A 12,511-nucleotide genomic window follows, 5' to 3' on the forward strand; every position below is an offset into this window, starting at 1 on the left:
CATAATAACTTAATTGGTAGAAGAATCTCAGATCAAAAGATGGCAGGCTTTGGGTTTCTTTCAAATAGTTGAAAAATATAGATAAATTATCAAAGACAACTTTTCACTAGTTTTACCTTAATTATGGAGAAAGAATATTGAGTATAAGTATCTCAGCAACTTTCTCCTTTTAAAATCCACCACTATCCTCAGTAGTCATAGAGATTATTCTGGCTATTTTCCACATCTGCTTGCAGTGACAATGTAGCATTTGGGAAGACAATTAGCTTTGGCTGCACATTCTCACTGAACTTTTGGTGAATTTATTACACTGTATATTAGTACAAAATTATTAGGAAAGGCTTCTAAAGCTAAATTTTTGTCATTTAGGAAGATGGAGGGTAGGGAATGACAGTACATTTAAAGTCATTCTTCTGCCTCTATTGTTACCAGGCCTAAAAGTTGTAGCTACCCGGCAATTTCGCTGGGAAAACTGAAAATCTAATCCCTGTATTAGGCACTCCCAACTAAAACAGGATGTTGAAACTACTACTGGCAGCAGGAGTAGGAAATTTTCTGTTGCTCTTCTTGCCTGTGTTTTACGGTACAGGGGTTGGCCCTGGTTTGGTCCACCTGCCAGCGGAGCTTAAAGTTTCCGAGGCTTGGGGGAACACAATGACTTGGATCTAACAGCCTAAATGGGAAGAATGGAATTTGTGCTGCCTCGAGGAAGCTGTTAAACTCCTGCTAAGCGAACTCTTTTTTATGCATCTATGCACACGACCGACCTCTTCTATCACTGACTAGAAATAATTTCTGACAATCCAGGATATTCCGAAAGCTTGGAGACATATGGCTGGAAAATGAAACTACCCTGGAGTGTGGCGACATCATTATTTTGTGTCGCATGGTACCAGATGGGCAGGTGGTGAATGGCGCTGGGATGTGAACGGACAGTTTAACAATGTGAATTTTTTCCCCCGTAGAGCTCAGACAGACTTCATTTCCCTCTTGTCTTTCGGTCTCTAGTACTTGGAATTTCCCCCTCTCTGCAATAGCAATTAACTCAACTTTGCAGTGGGGTAGCCAAAAAGGAAGAGGATGAAGGAGGCTCTATAATCTTAACAAGTGTCGAGGGAGTCACTGCGCCCCGGGAACCGCGGCGGCGACCTGCCCATCCTGTGCGGATTTCAGGGCTGATACCGTGCGGGCGGTTATGGAACGGACCGTTTGATCCGCCGAGGATAGAGACCTGGGCTCGGTAGGGGTGTGCTGATCTTCAGGCAGACGTGGAGGCCCCTGCTGCCTCTCATCCGTAGCGTTTTATAACCATTTTCATCGTTCTTCAAAAGTCATGGACGACGGCCCGCTGCCCGACCTCCGAGACATCGAGCTGAAGCTAGGGCGCAAAGTGCCCGAGAGCCTAGTGCGCTCGCTCCGTGGGGAGGAGCCGGTGCCCCAGGAAAGGGACAGAGACCCCGCCGGGGGGAGCAGCGTTGGTGGCGGAGTCTGCAGTAGCAGCAGCAGTAGCTGCAGTTTCCCTCTCTCCCTGTCATCCTCCTCTTCGCCCTCCCCAACCTCTGGCTCCCCACAACCTAGCCATTCCAGTAGCGCCCTGGAGAGGCTGGAAACCAAGCTTCACCTCCTCAGGCAAGACATGGTGAGTGTGGTTCTCCAGCTGTGGGAGTGGGAGCCCGCGCAGAAGCACCGGGAGATCGGAAGATGCGGTCGGGGGCAGAGAGGGCGGCCGAGCTGAGCCATGGGTGCGTGGGAAACACGGGGAGGGGAGCGCGCAGCGGGTGCGCATCTGGAGGCAGCAGCCGGGAAGCTTGTTTACCCGAGACTTTGCTCGGTCACGGTTTGCTAAGACAGCAGAGCCTGCCCTGCTCTGTGTACTTTCTGACGTCAACTCCCTTTTCCCGGCTCTGACCATTGAGATGCCAGTCTGCAGCCTCCCAGGCACAAGCCCGCCGAGGGGGCCTGCAGTTATTGCACGCATCTGGGGTCTGCTGTGCGCCGTTCACACTTTCAGTTCAAAAGGTGGCTCGGTCCCTTGCCCTTACTGCAAAAATACTTCCCTGTTTGCCGAAAGGTGGCGCAGCCCTTCTTCCTGGCTCACTCCTCTTCCACCACCACCGCCCCGCCCCTTGGTGCAGCAGCCGAGCAGTTCCTAGGCCACTGTGGAGCTGATTCTTCACTGCTGGTTCTGAAAACAATGGCCCACTCGTCCTTGATGTCCTTATGAATAGCTTGTCTCATGGTTGATCCAAAAGAGCAGGTGATCCCCAGGCCCAGGGATTTGCTAATGACCACTTCCTACCCTCCCCCGTCAGTCCTCAATCTGCAATTGTTTTCCGTGCTGTTTGCAAATGTTAGCCTAAGAATAGGACAATGGGACTAGGAAGGGTCCGAGAATACTTGTTATTCCGGATGTACTTAGAGGGAGACACTTATTTACTTACCATGAACTCAGGCAAGTCACTTAACCTCTGTGGACCTCGGTTTATTCCTACAATGAACTGCTTGGAGGAAATGATTCCTTCCTTAATCCTTTTAAGAAGATGACCACAAAACAACAGCATTTTCCACCAGCTTGGAAAAGAGGAAAGTTACAACAGGGGCCTCAGCCACTTCTACATACATGACCCTATCTACTGGGGCTTTGCATGAAAAAGAAGTAATCGGTGGTGTTACTTTAGCTCCTCTCTTTTTGCAGTTGGAACACTGGGAGGGAATAAATTCCAAGCATAAAGTAATCTTGGCAAGTAATCTAGTGCAAAAAGCCATTCTTCAGAGATCATGTCCTATGCTCAGAATTTTTACCACACTATCAACACAAGGGCTCTAAAAACCTCTCTCAAGATCTTTTAAGCTGGTTTACTTAAGAACTTTAGTTTTTACGTCTCAAGAATCCATTTTCTTCCCAGTTTGAATGCAAATATATAGAGACATACATATATAGGTCTATGTATGTGTGTGTATATATATGTGTGCGTGTGTATTCATACAACATGTGTAATGCAAATGATTTTATTACTCTATTCATGTTTCACTAAATATACACACACACCACAGGTTATACATGTTAGTTATTCAACAAGTATTGACTAAGCATTGACTGACTATACCCGGTAATTAACTGGGTGCTCAAAATACAAAACAAAAAGTTCAAGGAGCCTATTTAGGGCTCTCAAATCTCTTGCACTCATTTGCCATTTATTATTTGTAATATATAAAGCCTAGTGTGCTGAAGAATTTTGTAGGGTAAAAAAAATCTGGTTATTTTCAACAAAAGACATTTTCCAGCCTTGTCTATTTTTCTTAATGAAAATGTCACAGAGTTAATAAAAATCTGTTTCCCCAAGCCAGATCTTGTTATGCATAATGATTATGGTATATACATAAATACATTTTTAAAAAGCAAGCAGAAACAACAACAGGAGGGGTAGATTATTAAACTGACTATTCATTATGTTTTCTACGTGAAGCATAGTTATCTATGAACCTAGGAGAATTTATGTCAGAACAGATGTTTTGTGTTCAACTCTGTACTCTAATAAAGGTCTCCCTTTATTGAGCAAATGATAACATTGGCTATGGGAGTTTAGAGGGAAAGGATCGAAAACAGGTATATTCCCCTGCCAATGAGGCAGTTTTCCCCCATTTTTAACATAACTCTTACGGGTACTAAAAACCCCAGCTTCAGCATAATTGCAAAGCAACAGATTTGTTTTTATGCAGACTTGGCAGTTTAGTTATAAACATGGAACAGATGCAGTTGTGCAGTTCTTCCTGTCTCCTGGCATCCCCATGTCGAGAAGTTGGGCGATGCCCCTGTGAGTTTTATGTTCTTTTCTGCTCTCTTCTACGAGCACTGAGTCAGCCTCCTTGGTCTAACGCTTGACCACACATTTCATGCTCCTTACTTTGAGTTGTTCACAGATTTTTCTTCTGGATGGTCTGGAATTATCAGGCTTCGTTCGGTCCTGCCCTCAGAACTCCTTCGTAAGAAACACCTTAGCCATGTACAGGATTTTCTAGAGACTTTCAGGAATTAAGCCTTCCTTCGTTTCCTATTAGGATGGATGTACTTACCACTGACACAAGGCACCTTAGACTTGCAGGGACGGAGTCTCAAAACTTAAACTTATTTACATGCACCTGATCTTCTCATTGTCTCTCGCATCTCCTTTTATGAGATGAATCATTTCCTTAACTCTTCTCTGTAAATATTACAATCAATGCTCTTGAAGTCTGTGAGATACAGGTGGAAAGGAAGCAAGATGAAAGAGATTGAAGTTGGGGGTGGGCGGGGGACTGTTTCTGTGGCCAGACTTCTTCACCTTGAAACCCTTATTAACAACATAAATAGCACAATACATAATAAAGAGTGTGGGAAGGAAAATATTGGAAAAGAAAACTTGCAGGCATATATTTGATACAGTAGGCCAATTCAGGATGTTCTGGAGAGAGAGCACATTTTCCCAATGTGTAAAATATTTTTAATTTAAAGATAAGGAAATTTGACAATAAGCAAATGCAGGGATACACATAGGAAGTTTATAATGAAATCAGAAATAGATGTCAGACTTCTGGTACAAAGTCTGCCCAATTATATCTGTTCACTACTTTTCAATTCACAGTGTTTTGTGCTCTGTCATATTATTTGAGCATAATGTCATACTGGGAAAGAAGTATTTTCATCCACATTTTGCAAATGAGATCACTGTGGCTTAGAGATGGTTGAGAAATCAGGCCAAGGTCACATAGCTAATTAGTCAACAGAATCACAATTTGAACTCATATCATCTGACTCCATGTACTGTGCTTTTCCCCCATTCTCGCCTGCATCCCAATAATTTCTCTTCAAAATAGTTTTTATAAATCTGTGGTAAGTCAGTAATCCCTAGAGTACTAAGGGACCAACAAACAGAAGCCATCAGGATGCATGTCGAGGGCTGTTTCAGATATGGGTTCATTCAATAATCAGCAAATATTTATTGAGTGCCAACAATGTACCCGGCCAGCCTGGAGACCTTGGGAATATAGTACAAAATGGCTACTTTAAAAAGTCAGTCTTCGGAAGAGGTCCTGTCCTATGATTGGACTTTTCATTCCACTGTCTTTGCAGACTCCTTTTGCAAAATTTTCTTAAGAATAAGACTTTAAGCATTACTTATCAACTGCTGCTCTAAGTTTCAGAACGCCTCATAACATCTGAAATATTTTTCCAGTAAATGTAAATAATCTCTGTCAAAGTCAATGTTTCCACTTAGTAATACATTTTATACTGCACTTTTCTTTTACAAGATGTTCAAAGGATTTTAGTGCTATCTCAATAATGTCCATATCATACCTCTAGTTTAAGAGTGAAAATTATTTTCATCGATTTACTCTGGAAAAAATTTGAAATGCATAAGTTTATTAAGGCAATCACTAATGAATCAGAGCCTGGAATTAGAAGGGATCTAATGGACACTCCCAAGTTTGCCTTCCTAGATAATTACTGTTCAGTCATCAAAGTATAGTTTGAAATGAAGTATATACTACCTATTGATGCCGTATTCCAGATTTTAGTCAATTCTGTGTCATGCTGGAATGGTTAATGCGGTGCCATTATGAATAACTAATGTGAAGATATTGTGTCCTGATCCCATATTTTTAGCAAGTACATATTGGCACAGCAGGTGTGTAATAGTGAGAGATAAACAATTTCAAGCTAGTTACTTGTCTTACTATTAAAGCATTCAAATACCCCACCTGATTCCTCAACTCTTGCTTTAATAAAGTTTTCTAGGCAATACACAGGGCTAGACACAAACACACATAAATGATACCAGAAGAACATGAATCAAAATGTCAAAATTTTTGAGAAGGATACAATTGTACTTGGTTTTTATCAATATTTTCTCTTATTGATCTTTTTCATGTCCCTGCACCCCCATAATAAATGGCTTGCCTATTTTTATTTCCTCAAAAAGAGATCATAATTTCATTACATTAACTTCACAACTGCTTTGGAAAAGATTCAGAGTAGGCTAGGAGCTTTCCATCATTTGTTCCATAATACTTTCAATAGTATTTTTACTATTTTATCATTTAGGTTTTTTTTTTAATTGAACAAAACTTTAAGGAAAACCCTTAAGGAAGGCGTCTTCCTTGATGAGTTCACAAGATAGCTGAAAAGATAAAATGGGGATATAATTTTGCCAGAGAAAGATTACAAACCAGCACATCAGCACGTACACGATGCCATAGTGGAAATCAGACATAAGTGTTGAAATTAAAAGATAAAGCTGAGGAGATTTGTCATGGCGAATGTGCCTTGTACAAGGAATTTAAAGTGCTGATAGGGCTTCCCTGGTGGCGCAGTGGTTGAGAGTCTTCCTGCCGATGCAAGGGATACGGGTTCGTGCCCCGGTCCGGGAAGATCCCACATGCCGCGGAGCAGCTAGGCCCGTGAGCCATGGCCACTGAGCCTGCGCGGTCCGGAACGGGAGAGGCCACAACAGTGAGAGGTCCGCGTACCGCAAAAAAATAAATAAAATAGAAAATAAATAAATAAAAACCGAATAACTCTCCTTTTTAAGAAGGGGCTAAACACTGTGCTGGATGTTTATATATAGCTATTATGTTCATTTTACAGATAAGGAAACTATGGCTTACAGGGGTTAAATAATTTGAGTAGGTCACCGTAAGTGGTTTCCCAGCCATTCATTCAAACAAGAACCACTGGCAATCTGCTGGATCCAAATTACTCCCAAACCATACTATATCTCAGCACCATGAAGTGTGCCTATTTATTGTGACTGAATATTTCTACAGTGATTTCACCCCACAACTACCAGTGGATCTTTTGATATTCTTTTAAAACTGTTATTGTTTCCTTTTTAAAATTAAAAATATGCTCTCATTATAAAACTTCCAGAAATATGATGTAAAGAGAAACAAAAGTCCCTTTTTACCTACTCCCAATACATCTTCCCCATATTACTCTTTACCCCAAAAGAAACCACTGCTGACAGTTTGGTGTGAATCCTCTCAGGTCTTTTTCTACGTCTTGGCCTGCATATATAGGCACATATATATTTATATAATTTTAAAATGTCTGGATTTCACTTTTCTTATTTTACATAATAATATTTTATTATGTCACCTGACATTTATTGGATGATTACAATATGTCAGTTGGCACTGTAAACAGTTTTCATGTATTATGTCATTTCATTCTCACTCCTCACCCACTTGTGAGGTAAGCACTGTGGGTTGTTAGGTAATATAAACAGATTCCTGATAGAATTTAAGAAATGTTTAGTTAATATTTATTTATTCTGTCAATTCTCTTATATGAACCTCAGCTAGTTACTAATTAAAATGAAAATGTCATTACTTTGCTTTTTATAATAAATGATTATCCAAATATTCAATAGTTCTTCTAGAATCAAATACCATCCACAGAAATCTGACTTAATCAGAACACTTCATTCCTCTATTGAAGAAATAACCAAGTCTTCAAATTGGAATGTACTTCTCTTCCATCACATACCATTTTAACATAACCTTTTTGTTGAGTTTTTTTTTTCTTTTTTGATAATAATAAAATCAGTAAAACCTCTAAAAGTTAGATCAGAATGCTAACATGGCACAAGATGATCCATACCACATGGAGAAGGCAGAATGGCCACCAAGAAACTATGGCTCAAAACCATCTTAGTTTTGTTCAGACTTTAGAAGGCCCATGATGACAAAACAGATTCTGCTCCTAGAGATCTGGCATAATCAGAACACTGGATTCTTTAGTTGAAGATACAATTAATATCCTTCAAATCAACTCATAACAAAGTGATGTATAACACTGGAACTAGGGACTTCCCTGGTGGCACAGTGGTTAAGAATCTGCCTGCCAGTGCAGGGCACACGGGTTTGATCCCTGGTCCGGGAAGATCCCACATGCCACGGAGCAACTAAGCCCGTGTGCCACAACTACTGAGCCTGCGCTCTACAGCCCTCGAGCCAGAAATACTGAGCCCAAGTGTCGCAAGTACTGAAGCCCCCGTGCCTAGAGCCCATGCTCCGCAACAAGAGAAGCCACCGTAAAGAGAAGCCCGCGCACTGCAGCAAAGAGTAGCCCCTGCTCACCGCAACTAGAGAAAGCCCGCATGTAGCAATGAAGACCCAACACGGCCAAAATAAATAAATAAATAAATTTATCTAAAAAACCCCAAAAACTGGAACTATAATATATTACTAACTCGCCCTCTCCCTGAAGGCCCATTTTATGGACAGTTGGAAGACGGGTGAAGCAGAGGATCAGCACAATAGTGAGATAGGAATCTGATGGTATCCTGGCACTACCGGACCCAGCGCTGCATTTGGCATCTCCAGGACAGCCATTTCCCTTAACTGTCTTGGTTGGGTCTGCCAGCATGTCCACTGCTGTTCAGCCTGTATTCTAACTGACACATCTTATTCTTCAAAATGTTAATCCCATCAATCAGGAGTTGGTCATATTGGACGTCTTTAGGGTGAGTTTTCAATCTTGATCTCTGATGTCTTATTATTGATTTCAGATTTTCAGAGGATAATCAATTTCCCTCATTTCTAAGTGCTAGGGGGCACATCACATTCCCATGTATTCCCCCTCTACTATCAGCATCACATTGCTGTTGTAGAATAATTTTTAATTTTTAAAAAACATTCTGGATAACATGGCTTATTTTTATGTAAAAAATGATCAGATTATCCATTTGTAATTAAAATTGCAGAATGTTCTTTTTTTCTCTGTATTTTAAATTAGGATGCCTGAAGTGAGCCAGATGTAAGTCTTCAACTTTCCATATATTTGGGAGCAGAACAAAATTGTTGCTATATTAGTACCCACCTCAGGAAACACATAGAAAGGTTTTAACACCAGCACCCCAAACAGTGAGATATATGTCACAACTCAGGGATTGATAGCCCAGGATATGATTATAATAGTTTCTCTGATTATTTATTTATTTAGTTAGTTTTTGCAAAAGACATTTAACTAAATTTACGTTGATTTTGTTGTTTTGGTGCCAACCAAATGAAGCTTGAGACCAAAACTGAGAAGGAAAGTCCTTCCTTATGGTGATAAAGTCCAACTTTCACGGCTGCGCAAGTCACAGAACTACCTGTAGTTCTTTTGCTGAGAATTTAATCATAAAGAGCTACTACTAGCTCTTTATCGGTGTGATGTTAATTTTGTTTCCAGGTTTTCCCTTAACTTCATAAAATGTTTAAATTATTATAATTGAAATGATACATGCTGTTATTAAAACATGCAAACAGTACAAAAGGATCTAAAGTAGAAAATGAAGGTTCCCCACATCCCCTTTCCCAATTTCCAATATCTAGAGACAACTACTATGAATAATATTCTATGTATCCTCCTAGAAATTTTCTGAATATATGTAAGTATACCTATAGTTTCTTATATACCTTTAGCTATAATTATAGACATATATTTTTGGAGGCATATGTGTGTGTATAATTTTAAAATTGAGACTCTCAGAAGCTCATGTTGCAGCTAGCTTTCTAGATTCAGTAAATATTCTGGTATTGAATATATATCTATAGCTTCAAAACACAACTTACAGTGCTCCCACTTTGGATGGATTACTGGCAAAGGACAGCAGTTAGAGTCTATTTGTATAAAAACATACTGCAGCTGGTGAGGCAAAAAGACAGAGTCAATAATCTCTAGAAATAGAAAAGACCACTGTAGAGCCCTAGGGTGGGAAAGAACTTCAGAGGTTCCTTGGTGCCTTTAGACCAATTCCCCACTGGCATCCTCACCCATTGATCATCCATCCTTTGATGAATTTCTTCAGTGATGGGGACTTCACTGGCTCTCAAGGCAGACCATGCCATTTTCAGACACCTCTATTCATTATACTTGTTAACTGGCAATTCCAGTTGTTCATCAAAAAGACAAAACTATAACCACTCATCAAGAGGTAAAAAAAAAAAAAAATGCTCCAGCCTGTCGCCTACAAGCCATGAGTTTATAACTTAAGATGGATGCTCTATCAGGTGTAAAATACAATGAAAGCTCAGTGAGCTTCTCCTAGTTTGATACGTACATGACTAAAATAAAAGCCTTTCTTGCCTTTCTTGCAAAATGAAAAAAAGAACGGCAATGCCATGTATTGGCAAGGATGGGGAGAACTGGGCACTCTCCTGCACTGCTGCCGGAAGTGTATGTTCAAAGCACCTTTTTAAGTGGTAAACCTGACACTGTATTTAAAAGAGGGGGGACTTCCCTGGTGGCCCAGTGGTTAAGACTCCGTGCTTCCATTGTAGGGGGATGGGGTTCGATCTCTGGTCAGGGAACTAGGATCCTGCATGCCACAGCTCGGCCAAAAATATATAAATAAAAATTAAAAAGGGGAAAAAAAAGATACTCAACACTTCTGGTATCAGTAATATTTAAGATAAATATAAAAATTTACCCTAAGAAAATAATAATGAATTTGTACAAAAATATAGTTTGTGTGTACCTTTGATATTATGTATGATTGAAAAAAAATGGAATAATCTAAATGACCAATAATGGTAGGTAGGCTATTTATCTGCATATGATAGAAACTTGTGTAGCTATTAAAATTATACTGTAAGATTATTTATGGAAGAGAGAAAATAGTTATAGATATTTACATGCTTAGAACAAAAGGCTGGAATCAAATACTACTGTTAACATTATAGGGTATCATTGGATGGTGGGGTTATGAATGACATTTTAAATTTTTTCTGTTGTGCTCTGTTGTTCTATTTACTTTATCTGCACTAAGTATACATTGTATTTTGATAAGAAAAAGTATAAATAGGCAGAATTTTAGAAAATAAAAGAGTATGGGCTTTAGAATAGGTAAAGATGAATTCAAGGAATCACAGCCCTGCCTTTTACCAGCTATGTGTCTTTAAGCACATAATGAGTTTAATATACATAAAGTAGCTGGGAGTCTGCCTACTAAATAGTAAGCACTCATTAAGCATTAGTTTTTTTTGTCTTTCTCATTTGATTAATGGCTTAACTATTTCATACTTATAGGAAAAGATGAGATTAGAAGTTGTCCTATTATCTTCCTCTTCTGTCCTTTTATTGTATTTCATAGAAGAAGGCGGAGGGGCATGGCTACATGTAAAATAACTTCCTGTCCTGCACAAACTACATCTAGGTTGCTAAATTTGGCATTGAGCACAAAAGCAACACCAGGAATGATCAGTGCCCAAGTAAGAAATGACCACTTCAACTCTGGCAAGTCCTTTCTGTTGAAAAAGGTGAATTAAAAACCAACTGACAGGGCTTCCTTGGTGGCGCAGTGGTTGAGAGTCCGCCTGCCGATGCAGGGGACACGGGTTCGTGTCCCGGTCCGGCAGGATCCCACATGCCACGGAACAGCTGGGCCCGGAGCCTGTGCTCCGCAACGGGAGAGGCCAGAACAGTGAGAGGCCCGCGTACCGCAAAACAAACAAACAAACAAAAACCAACTGACCCATCAGGATCTTAGAGTGGCTGATGCTAATCATGGGCAAGACCACCACAAGAAGGTAATGGAATAGACGACTGCTCTCAGAAACAATTACCAAGCATTCCACAGTCTCCTCCTATGGGCCTTATGCCTCCTGCCAGAAACAGATGGGTAGAAAATATTAAGACTCTGATAGATGTTCACATAGGTTTTAAGAGAGAAAAGCAGTCACTGCTCAGAATACAGAAAAGGATAAGAAATAGTTGATTACAGACAAAGCCCTGTTTTGGATTTCATGGGTAAGAATCTGAAACCATAGTCCAGCCTTCTACCATCTTACAAGGTGATGATAACACAGTAGTGCAAAAAATAATACACAGAGCCACCAATTTAATCACTTAGATCAGTGATTTTATAATCACACTATAAAACTTAATGATTTAATGGTATTTTAAATATTGTTCATTGACACAATCTTTCTGCAGTAAAAGCATATGATTATTTAAGTTATATTTATAAGTCTCTGGAGCTACAGATTTCCGCAAGGTGAAAGTCTGACAAAATCCTGTGTACCTGACTTCACTTGTCACTTTATTATTGGGCCAAATTTTCAGCTGTATATTTCAACTTGGTTAATAAAACTGCTGTCTTTTTCTCCCTCCCTATAATCACCCTGAGGGCAGAAGCTATGATTAATCGATGCTTGTGTTTCTCTAACACTCAATCATTTAGGGACTCAGCATTTGTTTAATGTGTAAATTAAAGTACACCTTAGTCCTGATTCTAATTTTTGGGTTTGGAATTCATTAGCAATATTGCTTTTTTGGACAGGAACACAGAACCCCAATCCCTCCTCTGCTTCCCACTGGCCAATTCCACTCACCTGGAATTTAGGTTCTTGGTTAAGAAAGACTAAAACATTTTTCTTCCTATTACCTGTTATTGTGACATTTGACTTAGAAAGAGAGAGGGAGAGTAAAAGAAGAAGCAGGGGGTGGGGGGGGGGGGGGGGGGGGGGGGGTCCCTCTTTTTTTTTT

The 12,511-nt window shown here is 40.1% G+C and overlaps 1 protein-coding gene across 1 annotated transcript in view; it reads left to right on the top strand.

Moving 5' to 3' along the window:
- Positions 1-572: 572 nt before the first annotated feature.
- The window catches only part of LURAP1L (leucine rich adaptor protein 1 like), a 45,195-nt gene continuing 33,256 nt past the window's right edge, over positions 573-12,511 (top strand). The window contains exon 1 of the mRNA XM_024760486.1: positions 573-1,639. Within this exon, the coding sequence (XP_024616254.1) occupies positions 1,334-1,639 (306 nt within the window). The 5' untranslated portion in view covers positions 573-1,333. The remainder of the gene's footprint in view (positions 1,640-12,511) is intronic.

This window comes from Neophocaena asiaeorientalis, unplaced genomic scaffold (assembly GCF_003031525.2).
Source record: "Neophocaena asiaeorientalis asiaeorientalis breed wild unplaced genomic scaffold, Neophocaena_asiaeorientalis_V1.1 scaffold174, whole genome shotgun sequence".
Taxonomy (NCBI): Eukaryota; Metazoa; Chordata; class Mammalia; order Artiodactyla; family Phocoenidae; genus Neophocaena; species Neophocaena asiaeorientalis.